The sequence below is a fragment of the Trachymyrmex cornetzi genome, unplaced genomic scaffold, assembly GCF_001594075.2.
Source record: "Trachymyrmex cornetzi isolate Tcor2-1 unplaced genomic scaffold, Tcor1.1 scaffold818, whole genome shotgun sequence".
In the NCBI taxonomy this organism is placed as follows: domain Eukaryota; kingdom Metazoa; phylum Arthropoda; class Insecta; order Hymenoptera; family Formicidae; genus Trachymyrmex; species Trachymyrmex cornetzi.
In genome coordinates, this window is record NW_017300156.1 from 70,729 (window position 1) to 93,658 (window position 22,930).

General features: G+C 32.8%; 2 protein-coding genes across 4 annotated transcripts in view; both read right to left on the reverse strand.

The window, feature by feature from the left end:
• Positions 1-465: 465 nt before the first annotated feature.
• The window catches only part of LOC108768662 (mediator of RNA polymerase II transcription subunit 15), a 29,162-nt gene continuing 6,697 nt past the window's right edge, over positions 466-22,930 (reverse strand). Inside the window, exons 4-7 of one of the 3 annotated variants that reach the window (XR_001940500.1) lie at positions 22,659-22,710; positions 21,567-21,755; positions 20,946-21,019; positions 466-532 (exon numbers count right to left, since the gene is read on the reverse strand). Coding sequence is in view for 2 of the 3 variants with exons in the window: in XM_018519183.1 (XP_018374685.1) it covers positions 13,428-13,477; positions 21,567-21,755; positions 22,659-22,710 (291 nt within the window). In the remaining variant the exon portion in view is untranslated. Of the gene's footprint in view, positions 533-13,244; positions 13,478-20,813; positions 21,020-21,566; positions 21,756-22,658; positions 22,711-22,930 lie in introns of those variants that run through there. The other 2 variants (XM_018519183.1, XM_018519184.1) reach the window with 2 other exon arrangements.
• LOC108768651 (uncharacterized) lies at positions 9,706-11,197 on the reverse strand. The gene is made up of 3 exons (XM_018519169.1): positions 11,067-11,197; positions 10,794-10,990; positions 9,706-10,706 (listed from the first exon to the last, which is right to left on the reverse strand). The coding sequence occupies exons 1-3, from the start codon at positions 11,195-11,197 to the stop codon at positions 9,706-9,708; spliced, it is 1,329 nt and encodes a 442-aa protein (XP_018374671.1).

Below are 22,930 nucleotides of genomic sequence, written 5' to 3' on the forward strand. Positions count from 1 at the left end.
TATCTTATGCAAGATATTTATCAAAAATTTTTTAACCGACAGAAATACTCAGCGATATATTTAAGAAAGATAATTCCATTCCAGTCATTGAAAGTGATAATGACGATGATTAAGAATTAATTAATTCTCTTCTGTTAATGTGAGAGGTTTGTTAACATAAGAGAGACGAGGGGACTCACGTTAAAAAAGCACCCCGAAAATATGGAGTTTAAAAACGTACTGCAACCTCCTCGTGGTAAACTCCGGGATCTATAAATTTTATATGCTAACTGCAGATGTCTTTAAGGATACATTTTGATGTAACCACTAAAATTACGCACTAAAAATAAGGCCTTTTTTGGAATTTTTTAAAGAAAACTATAAGACACACGGTTCTATTTTTGATATATTATTAATACACATGTCAATATATGAACAAAATTTTTACAGTAATATTTTCGTTCCAAAATTCCAAGAAATTAGTTGAGGCGCAGCGTTGAAAAAATGAAATGACCAAATGGTTGACACAGTATCTTGAGAACCAAAAAATAGCCTGAAATAAAAAAACAAAATTTTTTCTTAAAGTTTATTTGTGTGGCTATCGCGTAAAACAGAATTATTGAAAAATATTGATAATTCGCGAGTTGACACGTGTTTTTTGAAAGTGATGTGAAAAAACACTTTTTTTTCGTTCAAAAAAATTGGATAAAAAATTTAATTTTTAATGAAACCGGTTTATTCCGCTTTACGTGATAGCTAGTCAATCGAGGGGTTGGTCACGAGCGATTATGGTGTACAAAAATTACCCTTGATACGGATTACCTTTAAATTACCTTGGATTACTTAAGATTACCTAATATTACCTCAGATTATCAAATACTACCTCATATTACCCAAGATTACCTTAGAATATTAAAAATTACGTCATATTTTCTGAGATTACCTGAGATTATCTGAGATTTTTCCAAATTTACTTTGTTCATCTGAGATTACCTTATACGAGTAGCTAAAGTATTATTTCTTCAGATCGATTTTAGATTTTCACTGCTTAAAAAAAACGCAATTTTACAAAACAAATATTTATTGCATACAGGAACACAAAAATATATAAATTTTACAAAAAGAATATGTATTATGTGTATACATAGTGAGAAGTTCGACTACTCATAACGTTTGAGATTTTTTAATACTAACAAAACAATATCCAATTGAATATAAATATTAAATCTCTGTGAAGTTAGCACATAATAAATATTAATAGGTATTTTATAAAATAAAAAATATTTAAAAAGACAACAGTAATACGGACTCTTTGTTAGACACTTTGTTATCACAACTTAATGTTAAATTAAAAATTTTGCGTCTAATCAAGTTAAGTATAAATAAAAAGGTACATTTGTAAAACAAATATCTTAAAACTTTTGTGTATGTACTTAAAAATTATTAAAGTCCTGATGTAACTAAAACCTTTTTTTAATTTTTTTGAATTGTTTTATAATCAGTTTTCTATCAGATTGAGAAATAGTTAAAGGATTAACACCCTGCATATTAATAGGGCCATAAAATATATATCTACTCTCAACTTCTTGAATGTCATCTTTTCGCGGCCACTTAAAAACTTCTAAATTTTGAAACAGAAATTTTATTTTAAACTTTCGATTAGTTAATTTTTCCAAGACCCTTCCTATATACCATCCAGTGTCATAATAAACGGCGTAATACATTTCAATATTTATTACAATCTCCGAATTGTCATTTTCAGTGTCTACTTGATGACTTAGATTGTGAGAACTCGTGGGATTTTGTCTGATACGCACTAATCTGTCATTGCTTAATTTCTTATTATTTATTATTATTAAATAACCAACAAAGAGATGATTTTTTAACTATTTTTATCTGGTTTGCTAGGACTACTTTTATAAACGGCGACTTTTCTATATTATCTTTTTTCTTAATAAATTCTGGATCATCAACATAATCTTTTAGACAAAGGTCATCGTCCAGTTGATCATCAAAATTATCAGTTTCAGAGACCAAATCAGTTTGTAATCTTGTTTCTAACATTGATTCAACTTGTGTTGTAATATCTAATCCTGCTTCAAAATTCGAAATTAAATTATCATCCTCATCATTATTTAAATCAATATCTTTCACAAGATTTTCTTTCAAAAATTTGGGGAAACAATATTTTTCCAATACGATTCAGGAATGTTGTTTATGCCAACTTCATTAAGGTCCGATTTAGCTTCTGCAAGCGCTGACATAATAATGTTTTCAATTTCTATATCATCTGGGATTTCACTTAAATTTTCATTACTTCCAATACCTAAACGATTATGTACTTCCCTTGGGAAAACAAACTGATCTTTTAAATCATTTTTGACGTTTTGTATAATTTGAATTTTTTTAATTCTATTCATAATATCGTTTAAACTAAAATTGACTATTGTGGAAAAAGTAGAAGTCAAGCTTCTTGTTGAACGAAAAATTTGTTCGCATGGTTGACTACTCATCAACCATGGCACGCACATACTAGAATTTAAGTTAGAGTCAGATAAAATTTTTTGAAAAAGCATAAGTAAGAAGTGAGCATTGATTTCTACTGACATATAGGAATTTGAAGTGATGAAATTTTTTGATAGAATTAAATCATTTTGCTCTAAGATCCAATTTCGCCATATTCGGAAAATAAATACAGATTTCCAAATTAAAAATAATCTCTCTATGAGCCAAATTTTTGTTTAAAAATGAATCTAAAATATTTCTTATTGCTTTTAAATAAATTACAGAACCTTTCGCATTAGCCACTTTTTCATTTAAAATATTCGTCACTATCGGATCACATATTTTTTCCACAGCCCTATAATTCATTTTGTCTTCTCCATTTATATCAGATATAGTTAATAAGTGTTTATCTTTTCCAAAATTGAGTATAAGATATTCAAGATGCTTTTTATTGATTATGTAATTGCCTATTTGTAAATTCACTTTCTCATGTAAAAGCCGCGTTCTCAATTTTGTACCAATATGTATAGTATCTTGGCAGACCAACGCATTTGAATTAGGTTTCATACAATGAAACCAAGGCCATTTATTTTCAACAGAAGCTGGAAGTTTATATGTAGTTTTCATGGCTTTCATAAGTCTAGTATCACCATCAGATGAATGACCCAAAATTGTAATACCAAATTCTTTAGCCATAGATTGCATTTTTATCCATTTTTTCAAAACATCGGAGACCGTAAACCGATTATCTGTACCAAAAATTGGCAGGCAAAACGATGGAGTATTATTCTGTAAAAGCTGGGCCATAACATAAGCATAATTAGAAATACGTTCCTCTTGAAATTGTCTTTTTATTTCCTTATAAGTTGTTGCCTAGAAACCACAATCTGATAATTTTGTGAAAAATCAACTTAATTGTTTAAAAATGAAGAAAATTGTTATTTACCTTAAAGCATCCAACTTTTGGTAAGCCATCGTCATTTAATGGTAAAACGAAACCAATATTACAATTTTCGTATATTGAATATTCGACTCTGCCAGTAATTCCAGTCGCATCTTCACTAAGCCAAACCACTTTAGGTAAATTTCTTTGTGTTAAGAAATTGTTTAATTCCTTAAAACGGAATTCTCCCTCCCGAAGTGAACAATAGTTTGTATTTATTTCCCTGCTGATAGTGGATACAGCTGGAATAATGCCGTTCAAATTGGCATGTAATGTTTCGTAAGTCAGGCGTCCACCTATTATTCAAAACAAATATTAAAGAAGCTAAAAATAATTAAAAATACAAATATATAAAAATTTCGAAATACATCCTTACCTACAATAAAAAGATATGTGCAAAATCTTTTAAAAGATTCCTTATATTGATTATTTTTCGAATTCTTATTAGTATTGTTAAGAATTGCTGTTTCAAAAAGTTGTTTTAACAAACCATCAATATTATTTGGGATCGAAGCAATACTTTTTTTAAGACATCGAAGTTCTTCGACATGCTCAAAAAACGCTTTCTTTAACCTTTCCACCACACACGGGGTCCCAGGGACCCCAGTCCCGGTTCGCGCTTCGATTTGACCACCTTAATATTTGAAACGGGACTTGTGGCGCCCTCTATCGGTTATTCGACACTACTAGAAGCAGATCACGCGGGGAGCATCCCCGTTTGTTGCTTATGAGGTGAGAAGCAGAGGCAAATAAAAAACTTATGATTTTTTAAGTAGAAAAGGTCATTTTTTCCATTTTTTCTTTCACATTTCCTATTTTTTTTAACAATGTTAAAAATTTTTTTAATTTTTTTCGACTATTCTACCTTTTTATTTATACATTCAAGAACATCCATGAATTTTGCCAATTTAAAATAGTCAAAATTGCTGCCGCAATCGCCGCTCTAGCCATTGGGGTCCAGTAGACCCCATGTGTGGTGGATGATTGAAATAGGTGTGTGGTGGAAGGGTTAAAATGTCATTTTCTTGGACTATTTTTGAAATTTTATCAAGATAGGGAAAATACTGCGTAATAAATATTTGATTTGGGGATATTATTTGTAGTTTTCTTTTTAATCGATTTTGTCGACTGTATTTTTCACTAGATGATGATTTTTTTGAAGGTGTTATTTTAGTACTGCACATCATCTTATTTTTTCCAGTACTATTTATTAAAAATTTGGCAATTCAGTATCGGAATCTGAGTTGGAATTATTTTCCTCTACAACAGTCTCGGAGATTGTTTTTTCCTCGGTTTCTTCGGTGTCTTCGATTGGAATTATTACTGAAGTTTCCAAAGATGATTCTTGTTTCGATTTTTTATTTTGAATAGTATCCAAATTTTTATTAGCATCAGTTTTTGAAAAATAAGAAGTTAATAAGGATGATTTTTTAAAAGAAGTCTGAGGTGCTGTCGAAGTGTCGTTTTGAGTATTGCTTAAATGCTTCAAGAAATGTTTGTAAAAATTGCTCACCATCCATCTTGTACTCGTATTTTCATTTTTACTGCACTTGATGATTTTTATAGATGTTTTGCAAAGAAAACAATTAACCGTAGCAAAAATAAGGTTTTCATCCCCAGCTTCAACTTTAATTTTCATATTTTTTGCTTTTTCCAATAAATAATTTTCATTCGTATCTGATGTCTTACTTATTTTTTGCTCTATCCAGTCCAGTATAAGTTTTTTAATTTTTTCCATTTCTAAATGCAAATCTATTATCTTGGTCCGTTTGATTAAATCAGAGTTTTCCTCAGATAAATCGTCTCGTTTTCTTTTATGACTAATTTTCTTTCCATCATCTACATTTTTATCACCTGCTTTTGTTTCTCTCTGCAACTGTTGGGACAATTCGAAAATTTGCTTTTTAAATCCTCCTAGTATTTTAAACATTTCAGGTTTTTTGGAAAACAATGGACCATAATACTTGACATAATCTTTTTTATCCACTAACAAATGAAGTTGCTCTCTTGCAAAGGCTTCTATTTCTTCAATGTCTTTTTCGTGAATCGAAAGAAGAGAACTTTCAGTGTAATATCCTGTTTCTTTTAACAGTTCGATCAAATAACTTGGCAAAATTTTTAATTTACTGTCAAAATTTACCAATTCTGTATTTTTCGTATTGATTTCAGCAGGTAATTCCCTCGATGATTGTTCAGAATTTTCCATTTTGATCGATTTCGATAATAAAACCACAAAATAATAGCAAAAACTGTATCAGGAACAGAGCGGGCAACGTCTCGCAACTTACATCAAGCACAGACTGGAAAACGTGTCGAAACACGAAAGACTGCGTTTCCGATATGTGATTGTTTCTCGGCAGCTAGATGCGTCGCGTGTGCGTACGATGAAACGGCGAAGTCTTTTTGAGACAGCAATTCTCAACAATTCTAAAACGAATTCGAAGAATAATCAATATAAAAAATCTTTTAAAAGATTTTGCACATATCTTTTCATTGTAGATAAGGAGATGTATTTCGTAATTTTTATATATTTGTATTTTTAGTTATTTTTAACTTCTTTAAAATTTGTTTTGAATAATAGGTGGATGCCTGACTTATGAAACTTTACATGCCAATTTGAACGGCATTATTCCATCTGTATCCATTATCAGCAGGGAAATAAATGCAAATCATTGTTCACTTCGGGAGGGAGAATTCCGTTTTAAGGAACTAAACGATTTACTTTAGACAAATTTCCTAACGCAAAGAAATTTGCTTAAAGTAGTTTGGCAATTTCGCAATTTTTAAACGCTTGTGTATCCACAGCCTGAGAGCTAGATTATAAAAAAGCAATTCCTTTACGTCAACTCCAAAAATTGATTAAAAATGTATACTATTGTAAAAAAAATACAACATGCTCATCAATGACGTTCACTAAAAAATCAAAGATTACCTTAGATTACCTCAGATTATCTGAGATTACTTTAAGAATTCCTAAAATTACCTACAGATTATTTGATATTACCCTTAGATTACTTAGGATTTCCTATTAGATTACACAAGATTACCTGAGAACACTAAAGATTATTTAGACTTGCCAAAAATTACATTGGATTACCCAAAATTTCGTTTGGATTACCACTGAATTACCTAGCCTTTGTACAAAAATTACCTCCGTGACCAACCCCTCGTAGTCAATCTACGAATACAACGTCGCAAGAATTTTTTAAATCGGTCGATTAGTTTTCCCGAAATCGTGTCAACCACTCAAAAAGACGTTTCGAAAAAAATGCGTTTAGTTTTTTTAGGTTTTTTTAAAATAAAATTAAACTATTTACCGTTAATCAGTTCCATAAACTTTCAACTTTCTGAAACATTTGGCTGTAAAAAAAGAACTTTTGGCTATAGTATTGTTAATTCTTTGAATTTCTTTCTGAAATTTTGACAGTGTATTCTTGAAATGTTGTACAATCGATGTACAACCTTAATGTAACCTTAATGGAAATATGTAATATTATATATTATTATATTATAATGTTCACTGAATAAATGTGTAGGTAATAATAAAATCTTTGTCTCTATCAATTTACTTGCCAATTGAACATTGCAACACTGCAAAGTTAGTATATAGAGTGTCCCATTTTAATCGATCACCTCAAATATCTCTTGAACAGTGCATTTAAAGAAAAATGTTTCAGACAAAAGTTTTGGGACTTTAAGGGGGACATAAAATGGTGCCATTGGTTTGATTTTGGGTGGCGTCGTCAAGGTCAGGGCAAGGTCACTTTGAATTTTTTAAACGGAACTCTCCATTTTTCATTACGTATTCTTGTAGTAGCTTACCTCGAGAGTTTTCCAAAACACTGTAATTAAGTTCATTTTCATTAAGTACTTTTCGAGTTATAAGGTTTGCAAGTTATAGCACTACAGGCATTAGCATATACCCAAAGTATCCGACGGTTAAAATCTCTTGAATGTTGTCCAGAATCACGACCTAGATAACATTTGTCAAGATCAAGACTATTGGAGGTTGTACCTCTTATTTTCATTTTTATGTAGAAATAAATTTTTAGTGCGCAAGCGATGCACACAATTGGGTTGTTGAACGAAATTTTTTTTATATTTAAAACGTTTTTTATACAAAAAGTTTATAGAAATCGTCCTTTTTGTTTTTTTTTTCGCAATATTGACGAAGATTTCGATTTTATAAAATATTATTTCAAACTCATTGCCGACGACGCACCGATCATGCCCGAAGTTGCCCGAGCAGTCTGTGACGTCACAATGTTACATGCCATGTACGATATCTATCTTCTTGCTATTGAGATTTTGATCTTTCAATAGAAATGGCAACAATTAAAACATATAGGACGTGTTTCGTTCCTCTCTGTAGTAATACAACCAAAAGTACACCAAATAAAGTGTTCGCAACAGTGCCACAAGACGTGAAACTTCGTCAGAAATGGTTTAATGCCGTTCGAAGAGATAACCTCAAAAACAGCAAATCGAACTTCTTTTGCTGTGAAGACCATTTCAATGTAAGTAAACATTTTAATAGCCTAAGTATATGTTAAATAATCAAATTATTTTCTTTTTGACAGCATTTCATCTAGCTATTAATAACTCTTAATCTAATTTCTTATGTGTTTAAAAAATATTTTATATTTATAGCTACGAGAAGATTTGAAAATTATCAGTATTATATAATGATGGGAGGTCCAGTGAAAATAAAAAAAAACGTTATTCCTCATAAATTCGAATGTCAGCCTGACCATAAACGTAGAACATGCTCAACTCCACGTATAGTAGCAGAAAAACGACGAAGACAAGCGGAAGTAAAGGACATGTTTACAGAAGCATTCGAGTCTTCTTCAACAAATACTGCAGATACATCAAAGCAGAGTACAACTGCTGCTTTAAATGAGCTTGCGATAAATGAACTCGTTCCCAAATCTCGAGCTGAACAAATTTTTACTGCATGTGCGATTACGAATACAAGAGATGTAGGAAGAGTTGGATTCATGGACGTCGGAATACAAACTTCCGTGATGCAGCACAATGTTGGCGTACAGGTTAAGATCCGACCACATTATCGCAGTGTTCATACAACATGCAACATTTCAGTATCGACTGTCAATAAATGTTCTTCTCCAATTAAATTACCTATCCATGCAAATATTGCAATTTCTCCGACAAAAACTATTATTTCTAAGACGACCTGTACAAATTACTCCATATTAACAAGTACTACAAGTACAATAGATATAGGTAGTTCTCATGATTATTATAAATAATTTCTGACCAAACGAGTCTCGACGATCCTAGTAGCCCAAATAAAAAAGATCGAGACATATTAAACATAACAAACTATCTCATTAGTACTAATATAAAAGCGTACCTAGGGATTCCAAACGAATGGAATACACTGTTGCCTCTTTTGAGCACAAAAGGTAATATAAGTATCCAAAATGTACAATTATGTTTAATGAAAATTAGAAGACAAGATACGTTTGAACGATTGGCTGAACAATTCTGTACGAGTCCTAGTAATGCAAGTATAGTTTCCAGAAAAACAGTTCCAATACTCAGTCATTTATTAAAAACTTTGATCTTCTTTCCGAATCCCAACTTAGTGAAAAGAACTTTGCCTATTGCTTTTCGAAATTCATACAGTCATGTCCAGTCCATTGTAGATGCTGTAGAAATACAAATTGAAAAGCCGAGTAATCCCGTAAATCAAACCTTGACTTGGTCTGAATACAAAAAATGTAACACGATAAAATATTTGATATCTTGTGGGCTAGATGGTTTTATCAATTTCATTTCTACTGGATATGGGGGTAGAATATCGGATGTATTATTGTTTGAGAAGTGTGATATACTAGATAAGCTCCCTGAAAAATGTGGTGTTATGGCGGATCGAGGTTTTAAAAATATCAAGCCTCTATTAGTAGAAAAACATTGCGAGTTAATAAAACCGCCAAGTGTATCGTCCATACATAAACCTACGAAATCTGAGGTTTTGGAAACTAAACGCATTGCTAGCTTACGAATTCACATAGAACGTGTCATTGGGAGATTGCGTGAATTTGATTTTCTAAAGCCACATGCTGTTATAAGCCATAGTATGTTATCTGACACTGATGACATTATCGTGATCGCTTCAGCATTAATAAATTTGCAGTCACCAATAATAAAAATATAGTATGATATAAGAATTGACAAGTAATAATTCTGAATACATTATATATTTTACACACTTTTATTATATATTTTACATACTTTTAGACATCGATACCTTATTTCTGTACGAAAGATAATAGCAATGGAAATATATTTTTTTTCCAAAACAGCATTGCCTTTTCGATTAAATCCTGTGCTACTTCTGAATCGTATGTAAGCCATTGCATTTGTACTGTTTTCGTACTTTCAAAAGCCGAATCAGCCACACAAAATAATCCTTTTTTCCTTCCTGTAGCTAACATTTGTAAGTGCATATGTGCTATGTACTTAGGATTGATAATTTTATCTTTCGACAAGAAATTTTCCAATGTTTTTTTATTTGAAGGACATTTTATTTCTACGATGTATTCGTTGGTTATACCATCAGGTGATGCACCGAGAGCTGGATAATTTGGCAATAGATACAGTCCAGCACTCCTTATTTGTGTACCTAGTTCGCGCTCTACTTCTGACAGAACAAGTTTTTCCAAGTTCTTTCCTCGTAACATTGCACTTGTTTCGTGTATTTTACTCGCTCCTGTTATCTGTTTAACAAACGATCTACTATCTGTTGTACAATGTGCTGCTTCGTACAATTTAGAAGCTGTAATCCTCCCATATCGGAGTTCGTACCACAGTGGACAATCACTCTGTTTTTGTGTCAACCGTTCAGCTTCATCGCATAAGACTTGAGTCATCTCGGAACTGGCAAAAGTAAGAAAATCCTCTGACAGTAGACCTCCATTTAAATAAAATTTTAAAAGAAATCTGTGCAACGATAAATAATTTGTTTTCAGACATTTTAAATCAATATGTAGTCGTGAAATTTGACAATCAATTTGTTTACTTTCTGCCAATTGTAAAACGTCGTGTTGAAAGGTGCTATTATCGGGAATAGATGTTTGTTTTAGTTTTAATATTTTCTGAATGCCCAAATCCTTGACTTCAATATATTTGAGTACCGTGCCTACACTTGATAAACGAGATTTTTTCCAATAGCATGATATTTCTGTAGGCGCCGGGTCTTCGCTCCTTCGATGTACCCACATGAGAACTGCCAAAGCATGTTTACATCCACCTGTAATATAAAACAAATTTTAAAGGAGGGCTGGCAATAATAACAGGTAATAATGCGTCACCTTTCATTGCATATATTCATAGATACCGGTTGCCGCTGCACAATCATGACACTGAACGTCTATGATTTTCTCTGTTGCTTCATTAATGATTAATGTTGTTGAATATGATTTGCTTCGAACCTTATGTTCAGGACATACTCGACATTTTACGATGCAGAGATCTCCTTCACGTTTTAGTTGAACATAACCTATAGCTGTATCTCCGTAGTTTTCACGACAGTTCCTTTAAATACTCGTTTTAATCTCAATTTTATTTCTTAATGAGCAGCTACACAATAAAACGTAATTATTTTACTTACAATGAAGCTTTGGCAGAACGTATTTCTGGAGCATTGAAACGATCATCATCTCTAAGAAACGTTAACACTGTAAACATGTCGATTTGCGGCAAATTACTACTATTTGCTTTCACGAAGCCTTTTTCACACATCGCCGTGTTGAAATTCGGCTAAATAATTGAATATATTAATAATTTTGAGTCGTTTGAGAAAGCTGTATCTTTATAAACATATCGTATCCAATCTTTGCACGACGACCGTATGACATCGTGACGTAACGAGCCCATACGCCAATCGCGTGGCGTTTCACGTTACAAAATTTGAATTTTTATGATAGTAAAGTTATTAATAATAATTTACAGGTTTGCACAAAAACAATTTTGTTTTCATTTTTGTGTTTTAATGCCATTAATACACGTTTACAATAAAAAGATAATACGGATAATTTTTTTTTCAACAACCCAATTCCCTCGAATGGTGGAATTAAATAGAATTCAAAAAAAGATATCAATTTAATAAAGATACCGTAATACATTTCATTCTACCTCTCGTTGATGAAGTATTACACAAAGATTCACAACGAGGTCTTATTACAAGTTTTGTGTTGCTTACGCTTTTATGCAACAGGAAATTTTCAAGTAAAAAAGAATTTTTACTTTATGAATAATAATAATAATATAGATGTTAATAATTTGAAGCGTAATCTTTACTGTTATCTTTTTAATAGATAGTATGTGATGATCTTTTAAGCATGTTACAATCAACTGTAAGCCGAATTGTAAAACGCGTATCAAGATTGTTGGCCTTGCAGTATAGACAGTTTATTAAATTTCCAACAACAGCAGCTGATGTACTTGCATATAAAATCGCGTTTCAACTGGGAACAATAGGCAATACTCCGGGTATCCCTGAAATTTGGTGCGATTTATGGAACACATATTCGTATTGTTAATGTATCCAGATGACCACCACATCTAGAAACCTTCCGTAATAGAATAACTTATTTTTCCATTAATGTGCTTAATATACTTAAGTATATACATATTTATCGATATTATGAAAGTTCTATTCTATTTGAATCTTTCTTAGAAAAAGTTAAATAGAAATTATAAATAAGTATAAACATTCATAAATATTAATTGATAGGCAATAGCAGGACCAGATATGAAATTTCTGAATATTGTAACCAGATATGCGGGAAGTACAGACGGTGCCAGGTATACCTTAACACCTGAAATTGTACGAGTATTGAGATCATAATCCAAATGCATTATGACCCTAATACTCGTACAATTTCAGGTGTTAAGGCATACCTGGCACCATCTGTACACATGACTCAACTATATTCAGAGCGCATCTAGAATATATAAGAAATTATTAGATCGAGAAATCCATGGTTCTCTGCTAGGTGATGCTGCATATGCTTGTACAAGTTTCCTTTTTACACCTGTAAATAATTCACAAAATGCAACAGAAGAACGATATAACAGAGCACATAAACGCGCTAGAAATATAATTGAAAGAGCGTTTGGAATTTCGAAAGGATTTCCGTGTTTAAAGAGAGATTTAGGAAATAGTTTTACAACCGTCTCCAATATTATCGTTGCTTGTTCGATACTTCACAATATAGGTCTACAAATTAATGATAAAGCACCTGAAAATGATGAAATTGAATTTCCGTTGGACGAACCAATTCCAAACGACCCTGTACGTGTACAACTACTTGAAGGCATTGCTGCGCGTCAAGCATTAATTCTCAATTATTTTATGTAATTAAGACAATCAAAGTAAATTATAATAAGATTTTATTTGAAATATTGTGTTAATTCATGTTAAAATAATAACTTAATTAATGATAAAATAATAACTTAATTTAACTTAATTTGACTTAATTTAAATATTCTAACATAATTAAATATTATATTAATAGCAATTTAAATATTTATTTAAATATTTAAATATTTATTTAATTTATTTAATTTATTTATTTAATTTATTTAAATATTTATGTTTTCAATATTACTTTCTTTGTTAAATATATCACAATATTCTTTTTCGAGAATTTTTAATTTTATTTCAGTAGCTTTTTTTGATGACTCGGTTATCTCAAGTTGTTTACGCTCATTTTTAAATATGGAAGCTGCACGATATTTTTCTGCCATTACTTTATATCGTGCAGCTTCCATATTTAAAGCGTGGATCTCATATTCATTTTTACTTAGTTTCGCATATCTATCCAGTCTTGCATTCGCCTCATTTTGGACAGCTTCTGTCCGCATATCGTGCCCTTTTAACTGCGATGATTGTGTAGATAAATTTTGCGAAGACCACTTTGTACGCGTCCCACTTGAAGATAGTGTTGACATTTTATCATCAGCATCATCACTTAGCCTCTGTGCCATCATTATTTTCTACATCTCGTTTCTTACAATCTATAAGTTTTCAATTTTTATATAAATGACTAAAAATTAACATATCGCTATTAATCACTATTATTTTTATTGATATATGTAATAAAACATTGCCTACCCATATACCGTGACATATCGATGGTAATAATTGTTGGAATAGAAGCATCATTTTTCTTATAAAATTCATTGTTTATAGTTTCAGAAATATTTTATCTAATAATTTTGTTGTAGCCCCGAGTGCTACCACAATTTAGTTCTGCATTTCGGTATAGCAACGGTCTCACGAAAATGTAAGACTATTAGAAAAAAGCAGCCTTTGCATTTCGACATGGCAACGGCCCGCGGAAATGCAAGGCTGCAAGTTCAACAGCGTGTGCGGATCAAGAGCGCACACGCACCGAACGACTCCCGTGACCATATATGGTCACATCGTAATAAGACATCGCGATTCCTTTATATTCGGCTGCCTAATCGCAGACCGAAAAATTCGAGTTCGTTCGGATACGTAGGGATAACGAGACGTTACGCGCCGCGAACACCGGGATACCGTCCGGTCCGACCATCATCGCATGCGCGAACGCAACTATTAAGAATAAGCTACGATATTATATACGATATAATAAGATATTACCGTGAATACCACATACTACACTTAACCGAATAATTGTAAAAGGGGTCTTTTCAAATAAAATTGTGAAAACTAGTGAAGCGAGTGTTATCTCGTCAACCCTCGTGCACCATCCTTAGCACTCCTTGTGGGTCCCAACCCTTCAGGTGGATCGAATCCCCAAAATTATATCTTGTTGCACCAAAAGGTACAACAATTTTAATAGTTTTAATAATTTTAATTGTTAAATTTTTTGAATGTATTTACAGTTATATTTAAAAGAATTAAACCTTTGGCAGAGCTAATTATTTCTATACCAATTATTTCTTTATCAGAAATGTCACAGTCGATTACATTTGGTATCTCAACTATAAGATGTGGCACAGCATTAGCAACTAGCGGATCAATTGGTACATCAGGTTATCAATCATGAAACTTTTTTCCTAGGATGAAAAGTGAAAAGTTTCTCCATTAACTTCAATGGGTAAAATTTTCACTTTTCACTTTCCATCCTAGGGATGAAGTTTCATAATTAATATCCAGGTTGTCCTTGTGCGCTACCGGATCTATGCCAATATTGTTTTTCTATTACTAATATTTCTCGCTGGCGATTTTATATTTTTCCATAAAGATTGTAATTGTTTCGCTGTCGCCTATATGTAAAATAATAATTTATAAAATAAGAATCACAAAATAAATAATTTGTATTTGTTTATTTAACAATAATAATTGAAAAATTGCCCGATATGTAAATCACACAAATATGTATATAAGCGCAGAAGGCCATTTTTGGTCAGAACAGATCTTGGTGTCTAATAATATTCGTCTAGATTTAAGAATATCTAACGTACCTTTTGATTTATACCGGAGTATTGATTATATTCTTCCGAAATTTTTTCCCATGCTTGACTTTTTCATTTATCGCTATCAATATTTTTCGATAATATCACTGTATTTAAGAACAAGTTCCTTCAATAAAATTTTCTCAGTTTCAGAGTAAACTGGTCTCTTCTTACTATCAGACATTTTGTATTAAAAATTTACGAGTGAATACGATCCTCAGTTAAATTCTGTCTCAATCGTAAATTATGGTTCAATTTGTAGTTCGGATGAGCGATACATCCAAATTTTGGTTAAAACGCGATTTATACAAGTTACTTTCAAGAAATGTTTATGATATTTAACTATGGCGTGAAATGTGAACTTTGGTTCAAACCTAACTCGTCTGAAACGAAGATCAATCGCAGATTGACTATGAATACGGACCTAGATATGCCAAAGTAGCAAGTTCCTTTGATCTGAGCCGAAATGCAGACAGCCTTCCTGGCTATTTTGACCACCATTTCGATTTAGTTGTCTGTAGTACAATAAGCGCTTGATATTATTGATATTATTGGAGTACGGTTAGTAACAAAAGATCTACTATGCGCTACTCTTCCAAAATAAAGGACCTACTATACGCTACTTTGGTATATCTAAAGCTTTAACCCAAAGCGACTTCCACCCCAACTCCCCCCTGCTTGGGAAGTCGCTTCGCGTGGAAATCGTACTAAAAGAAAATTTGCCGAAATTTATTTATATCTTTTTACGTTTAGAATTGTAGTAAGTTTTTCATCTTCGATGGTAATTGGATATAAAAAGAACTTTTGTCTATGCCAATTCATAGAAGACGAATGGTGATTCAATTGGCGTCATCGCAAAGTTTAACCCATTTTCCTTCTTTTTGGATTTTCTCCGTTTCACATAAGCGTTAAATTATATATTAATCTGTTTATTATATTGAATTCTATTTCTAATAGTGAGTTATACTTTCTTAATTGAGTCAAATTTTTCTGCATCAACGCTTTCAAATAATCCAAACTCATTTGTTAAGACTGCTCTAAAAAAAAGTTCAAAATTACTATATTTATATTATATAAATCTTTGAAACTCTCGCGACATAAAATATCAGATAAAATTCCCTTGCCATAAGTGGCACAAATAATTTTCGTTGCTTCAGCGATTTTACGCTGATTAAACGAGAAAAACATACAATGATGAATATGTATTATACCGACTTCCACTTCTAAACCAATTGAAATTGTAATTATTTCAGCAATTATAAGTTATCATTTTAAGTTATAATTATTTGCAAACCAACTTAATAAAAAAAACACAAAAGAAAATCTCTACATGGGCTGAAAAGTCCCGGGATTTTTCAATAGGTGGCGCCACTAGAAAATGAGCATGACTCATTTCGAGAGGCTCATCTGTCACTAGTTTATGTATGAAGTTTCATGACATTTCATCCATTCGTTTACAAGCTACAGTCGTTTGAGTGAAGCTACTTTCGCCTTCGTAAAAAAAATGGAATAACAGAAATATCGCATCTTGATCATTGTTTTTTGATGGGAAAAACTTCTGAACAATCATTGCAATGGTTGCAGAAATGTTATCCCACATCTGCTCCTTCGAGAACAACAGTTTATCGATGGTTTAGTGAATTTAAAATGGGTCGTACAAGCACCGAAGACGCACCTCGCTCTGGAAGGCCAAAAGAGGCTACAAATGCGGAAATCGTAAAGCAAGTGCATCGAATCGTTTTGAGTGATCGTAAAGTGAAGTTGCGCGAGTTAGCTGAGGCCGTGGGCATCTCAAAAGAACGGGCGGGATACATTTTGCACGATCTTTTGGAGATGAAAAAGCTATCGGCGCGATGGGTGCCGCGTTTACTGACCGTCGACCAAAAACAGCAGCGCGTTGATGATTCAACGGCCGGTTTGACGTTGTTGCAGCGTAATCGAGCGGACTTTTTTCGACGTTTTGTGACGATCGATGAAACGTGGGTCCATTACCATACGCCTGAGTCCAATAGGCAGTCTGTAAAGTGGCTGGAAAGCCACGAAAGCCGAACAAAGCGGCCAAAAGATCAACGCTCGGCCGGGAAGGTTAGGTTATGGCCTCCGTTTTTTGGGATGCGCATGGCATAGTCTTCATCGATTACCTGCAGAAGGGAAGAACAGTTACGGGAAAGTATTATGCAGCGTTATTGGACAAACTGAACGACGAAATAAAGAAAAAACGGCACCATATGGCGAAGAAAAAAGTTCTGTACCATCACAATAACACACCGTCACACACGTCCTTGAAAGCGATGGTCAAATTGGACCAATTACGATTCGAATTGGTTGCTCACTCACCGTATTCTCCAGACTTGGCCCCCAGCGACTATTATCTGTTCCCAAACCTCAAGCGGTGGCTCCAGGGAAAGAGATTCAGATCGAATGAGGAAGTCATCGCGGAAACCGAGGCGTATTTCGAAGGCTTGGACGTTTCGTATGACAGAAATGTTGGAAAATCGCTATACCAAATATCAAGTGCCCTCGAAGGCAACTATGTTGAGGAATAAATATAACTTTGCCCAAAAAACGCTTGTTTTCATTAAAAATCCCGGGACTTTTCAGCCCATGTAGACATTCGTTTAAATACCTTATAATCATGTTGTGCAAGGTACTCTATTTTCAATACCTAGGTACAGGTACAGATACTCTAGAAAAAATGTACCGAAGTACCAGGTACAGGTACTAAAAAAAAATAAAATACCTAGGTACAGGTACAGATATTTTAAATGTACCTTAAAGGTATCTAATAGGTACTTTTACTTTTAACATGAATAAATTGCATTTTGACGATAAAATAATTTCTAACGTTATTTTGACATCAAAATGCAATTTCGACAGCTTGTTTGTTAGATATATTAAATATGTTTCATGTATCTGCACGTAATATTTATTAAGTTATTATTAAGTTATTATACATATATTTTATGTATATTAGGTGTTAAACTTAATTCCTGCCGTTTTTTCGTCTCCAAAATTAATTTGTTTCGAAGAGAAGATGAATGAATACCTTAATCAAAGTAATTTCCTCCATTTTCTACTACTTTTTCCCATCTCTCTGGCAACAGGGCAATCCCACGACGGTAGAACGCGGTGTCTTTCGAAGCGATCCATTCATCCACCCATTTTTGGACTTCGTTGTGATTGGAGAAGTGTGTGTCCGTAAAACGTGTTGCATTGATCGGAAGAGATGGTAATCCGACGGTGCTAAGTCTGGAGAGTACGCTGAATGCGGGAGAATTTCCCATTCAAGCTCTAGAAGTGCCAGCTTCACGCTTTTCGCGACACGCGGTCGAACGTTATCATGCAACAAAATGACTTTGCGTCAATTGTTGGCTACGGATGACCTTTTTAGCATCAATTCGTCACTCAATCGGTATAATTGCTGTTTGTAGCGATCAGCTGTAACGGTTTCATTTGGACCCAATAGTTCGTAATACAGCACACCTTCCTGGTCCCACCAAACGCACAGCAAGGTCATATGCCCGTAAATATTCCACTTCGGCGTTGAAGCGGATGGTTGGCCGGGGTCCACCCATGATTTTTTCCGCTTGGGATTATCAAAATAAATCCATTTTTCATCGCCAGTCACGATGTGCCACAAAAAACTCTTTTTTCTTTGCCTGGCAAGCAAAGAAGTCGCAATAGTCAAACGATTTGAAATGGCACTTTCTAACAACTCATGTGGTAGCCATCTCCCTTCCTTATGGATCTTTCCCATGGCATGCAAGCGTTTTGAGATAGCCATTGGAGTAAAATTTAACGTTTCGACAACTCTAAAAGCGTTTGAGCTGGATTCTCATCATGCAATTCTTGCAGCTCGATGTCTTCAAATTTTTTCAGCTGTCCTGGACGTTCTTTGTCTCTCACATCAAAATCACCGTTTCGGAAGCATTCAAACCAAACTCTACATGTTCTTTCCGATGGAGTTTCATCACCATACACTTCGGATAATAAGCGATGCGCTTCAGCTGCGGTTTTCTTGAGGTCGAAGTAGTGAAGAAGCACATATCGGAAAAACAGCTTATCGCGATTCATTATCAATCGATTGGAAAATCTCTTTGGCGTTGAGAAATCTAACCTGTGAGGATTGAATCACTTTCAGCGATGTCTAAACTACAAAAGACATATGACTTCATCGTCGAAACTCGCCAGCGTTGGAGCCAGCACCCTCTAGTAGCGAGCGACAGGAATTAAGTTTAAAACCTAATATATAATTTTTTTGTTTAATAATAAAAATTATGAATAAACATAATGAATTAAATTAAATTTAATTTAATTTAATGAATTTTTCCATCGAATTTAGTTGTACACGTTAGGTTTAATCATATCGTTAATCGCGCACGAACTGTGAGCATTAATGTAGAAAGGTGGTCACTTCTAAATTTGTAAAAATTCTCGAGGGAAAGAATCGAAATCCTTGGGTGTACGTATGTACCTTCTCTCGGTCTGCGCACCACTGTTATCAACTCCATAGGACCCGATCCCTGATTATAGTGAATCAATCACAATGGCTGCGTTCGTTGCGTTCAGATGATAAGTTTTCAGTTTAGCAATTGTGTATCCGAAAAATAACTAAAGTGTACCTAAATATAGGTACCGGTACACAAGAAATGGTACCTAGGTATAGGTATAGGTATTAGAAAAAAAAGTACCTCGATACAGTCACTAGGTACACAAATTTGTACCTAGTTACAGTACCTAGGTACTTGTACCTAGGTACTGCACAACACTGCTTATAATACTATTTAAATGGAAGCAATAACTTTTGCAAGAAATTTTTACATAGCCTTGTAATCAACCAAAAACCTGGAAGAAATATTCTGTGATTCCATAAAAAGAAAAACCAACTTATTATTAGCATGAAATAATCCTTAATATAAATTTATTGCAAAACGTATATGAAAAAAAATGTAATCTAGAACTTTTAGAATAAATCTTATTCTGAATAGTGAAATCGCTTTTTAAGATTAAAAATTGAACCACTCTTTTCAAGACTGGCTCAATTTTAACCCTTCAATAACATTCCACTTAAAAGAATTTAGAGAGATGGTATTATGTGATAACAATATAATTTTTTAATATGTAATAAACTAATAAAGTATTACATATTTATAAACTATATATTTAGCAAATCGATCAAAGAACATAAAAAAATCGATTAACATTTACGAAGAATGAGTAGGCTGATAGGGATATATAAGTTACAATATATAGCTTTATATTAACGAGGTCAGTTAATTCATAATCAGCGGATTAGGGATTTAATCTTTATTTAATCTTGATTTAATCTTGATTTAATTAGGATTTAATCCTCATCTTACATCTCGGTTTCATATGAGGTTCATTGAATAGTTTGTGAGAAAAAAGTGTGAAATGAATAGTAACGTTTAAAATACTAATATTTCAAGAATTCAAGAGTTGGAACAATGAGTTAAGTGTTTAAGGCTCCTGAGTAATCACCGCGGCCATGTTGGAATCGTGACGTCAGAAACGAGGAATGACACGTTAATTTATGTTACGTATCATTTGTAAGTAAAGACAATTTGGATAAATCTAAATGACGAGATTATTTTAAAACATTTGTAAAAATCGACGAAAACTGTCCTTTTCTCCCTTGACAGTCAGTTAATGATTGTAAAAGGCACGTAAAGTGAACCTATACTCGGGCAGAAACACGGTCTGACAGCTGTTGAAACGAGTGAAAAATACGCTTCTACATATAAAATTCCAAGATAACTTTAGTTTTCGTTGATAATTACGACTTTGATAAGTCACATTTTCACAATTAAGCAAATAATAACGAAATGGCATCACAAATGAAACACAAATTTCATCGCCAAACGTCACTTTTCCACGACTATAAGATCAGCCATTTATCGTGGCAAGGCGCTATAATACACACACATACACACACACACACGAGCACGAGCACATGTACATGTCTCGCCTTCGGTGCGCCGAGAGCACATGTACATAGGCTCGTGCTTGTGTGTGTGGCTACCGGTTTCGCCAGACCGCCGTTTGATTCTATGTCGCCACCGTCAATGCAGAGTTCTTAGCTGAGTACTCAGGAGCCTTAAGCAGAAAGAAAAGTAAAACAAATGATTAATCAAAGCAGCAAATAAATTTGCTAAAAATAGAATCTATGTAATTTATTATAATAGTACAACTACTGGTTATTCCTTTACAAATTATAATATTAAGAATCTTTATTTTAGACCGCATATGTGAGAAACACAATCAATACTAGAAATTTAAAATGCCTATTAAGGTCGAAACTGAATCTTCATTGCTTTAAATAATTCAATTTTGAATTACTAATATACACTATATACTTGCATATACATATACCATATTGTAGTCTTTTCAAACTGCGCACCGAATTGTTTTTTCGGACTATAAACGCAATTAAAACTACTAGTAATCGTGTATTAAATTGACAAGCAATTTAATAATTTAATGCTACCATCAAGCATCACATTATAAAGATGTTAATATGTTGAAACTGTTAATAAATTTATTACGAAAAATATTACTTCGGCCAGGACTTGAACCCGGATATCTTGTATTCCATACGAGCGTCCTAAGCCATTAAACCACCGAGGCAAAATATAATACTTACGATTAGTTGCAGTATTTGTAGGTGGTTGCGGGATTATACCCTGATGATTAGGACCTCCTATGCTAATCATTTGATTATTTCCCGTGCCCTGACGTGCTAACGTCTGAAGAGCACCAATTGGATCAGGCATTCCTTGATTATTAGTGCCAGCAGTACCTGGTGCATTACCAGTTGCACTCTTTTTAGAATCTACGAAAAGGATAGAATGTCATTAAAATAATACATATAAGATCTCGCAATATAATCAGACTTTTAAAAAAGAAATACTGAAAAAAGAAATTACACTTTAAAATTTTATAAATAAGAAAAAATATTAAATAAAAAATACGATTAGCAATAACATTGATAATTTAATGATTCATTAGCTTAGAACCTATTTGTGTTGATGCTTTTTTTTTACATGATGCTTTTTTTACTGGATTGCTTGAATGTTACTGTGCTGGTGATCTTACTGGAAATTATGTGGTCTGCCATGCCAGAAACTGTGTAGCTTAATTACCACATTACAGGCTGATCTGCTGGATTTTCGTGCTATTTTTTGCGTAATTTTGTGTTGGCTCAATGTGATAGTCGACCAGAACACGTCACGTGATCAAAGTATTCTCTTCACAATAATTAAAAATAATGCAATTGCACTTTTCCAACCATGTATTACAGTAGCTTATAGTAGTTCATGTTTATTTATTCAGATACTTCAATCAAGTGCCTTCTGTCAAACAAATTCCAACTGATCAACCAGCATGGAAATTCACATGAAGTCAAGCTAGCCATACAACAGCAAGCATCCAAATTCAGCTAATGGTCAGCGAACAAGTAAGAAAAAAGCATCATATACTATAGATTTTATCTTCCTGAAACAAATACACTTTAACTTCATAATTATTTAGTTTATGTTTAATAAATTATGTAGTCTTTAACATAGTAAATTATATTTGTTTTATTGATAAAATTTATAAGCTACATTTAATTTGCTACGTTTAATTTATAATGTTAACATAATAAAAATAGTCATTACTTTTATGATAAATTTCATATATTTTTAATATAATTTATTATTATTATATTTAATATAAAATATTTATAGAATATTACTCATTTCTCTGACATGAAGAATCAATCTGGCAACAAAACCCAAGTATTCTTCCTGTAAAAAGATAGAAACATATTAGTAATATTAAACAGCTTGCACGCGTTTAAAGTAATATATAGAATATAGTAATCTTTGTGATAACTCAGACAGGAGGTCATTAACAGTTAAAGTGTACAAAAATTACCCTTGATATGGATTATTTTAAATTATCTCGGATTACTTAAAATTACTTAATACTATCTCAAATTATTCCAGATCATCAAATATATATATA

Excerpts from the sequence above, each read along its gene's own strand:
- LOC108768651 (XM_018519169.1), bottom strand. The coding sequence starts at position 11,197 with ATGTGTGAAAAAGGCTTCGTGAAAGCAAATAGTAGTAATTTGCCGCAA. Across the intron at positions 10,991-11,066 it reads CGTTCTGCCAAAGCTTCATT|GAACTGTCGTGAAAACTACG; the intron begins GTAAGTAAAATA and ends GAGTATTTAAAG. Across the intron at positions 10,707-10,793 it reads TGATTGTGCAGCGGCAACCG|GTGGATGTAAACATGCTTTG; the intron begins GTATCTATGAAT and ends TTTATATTACAG.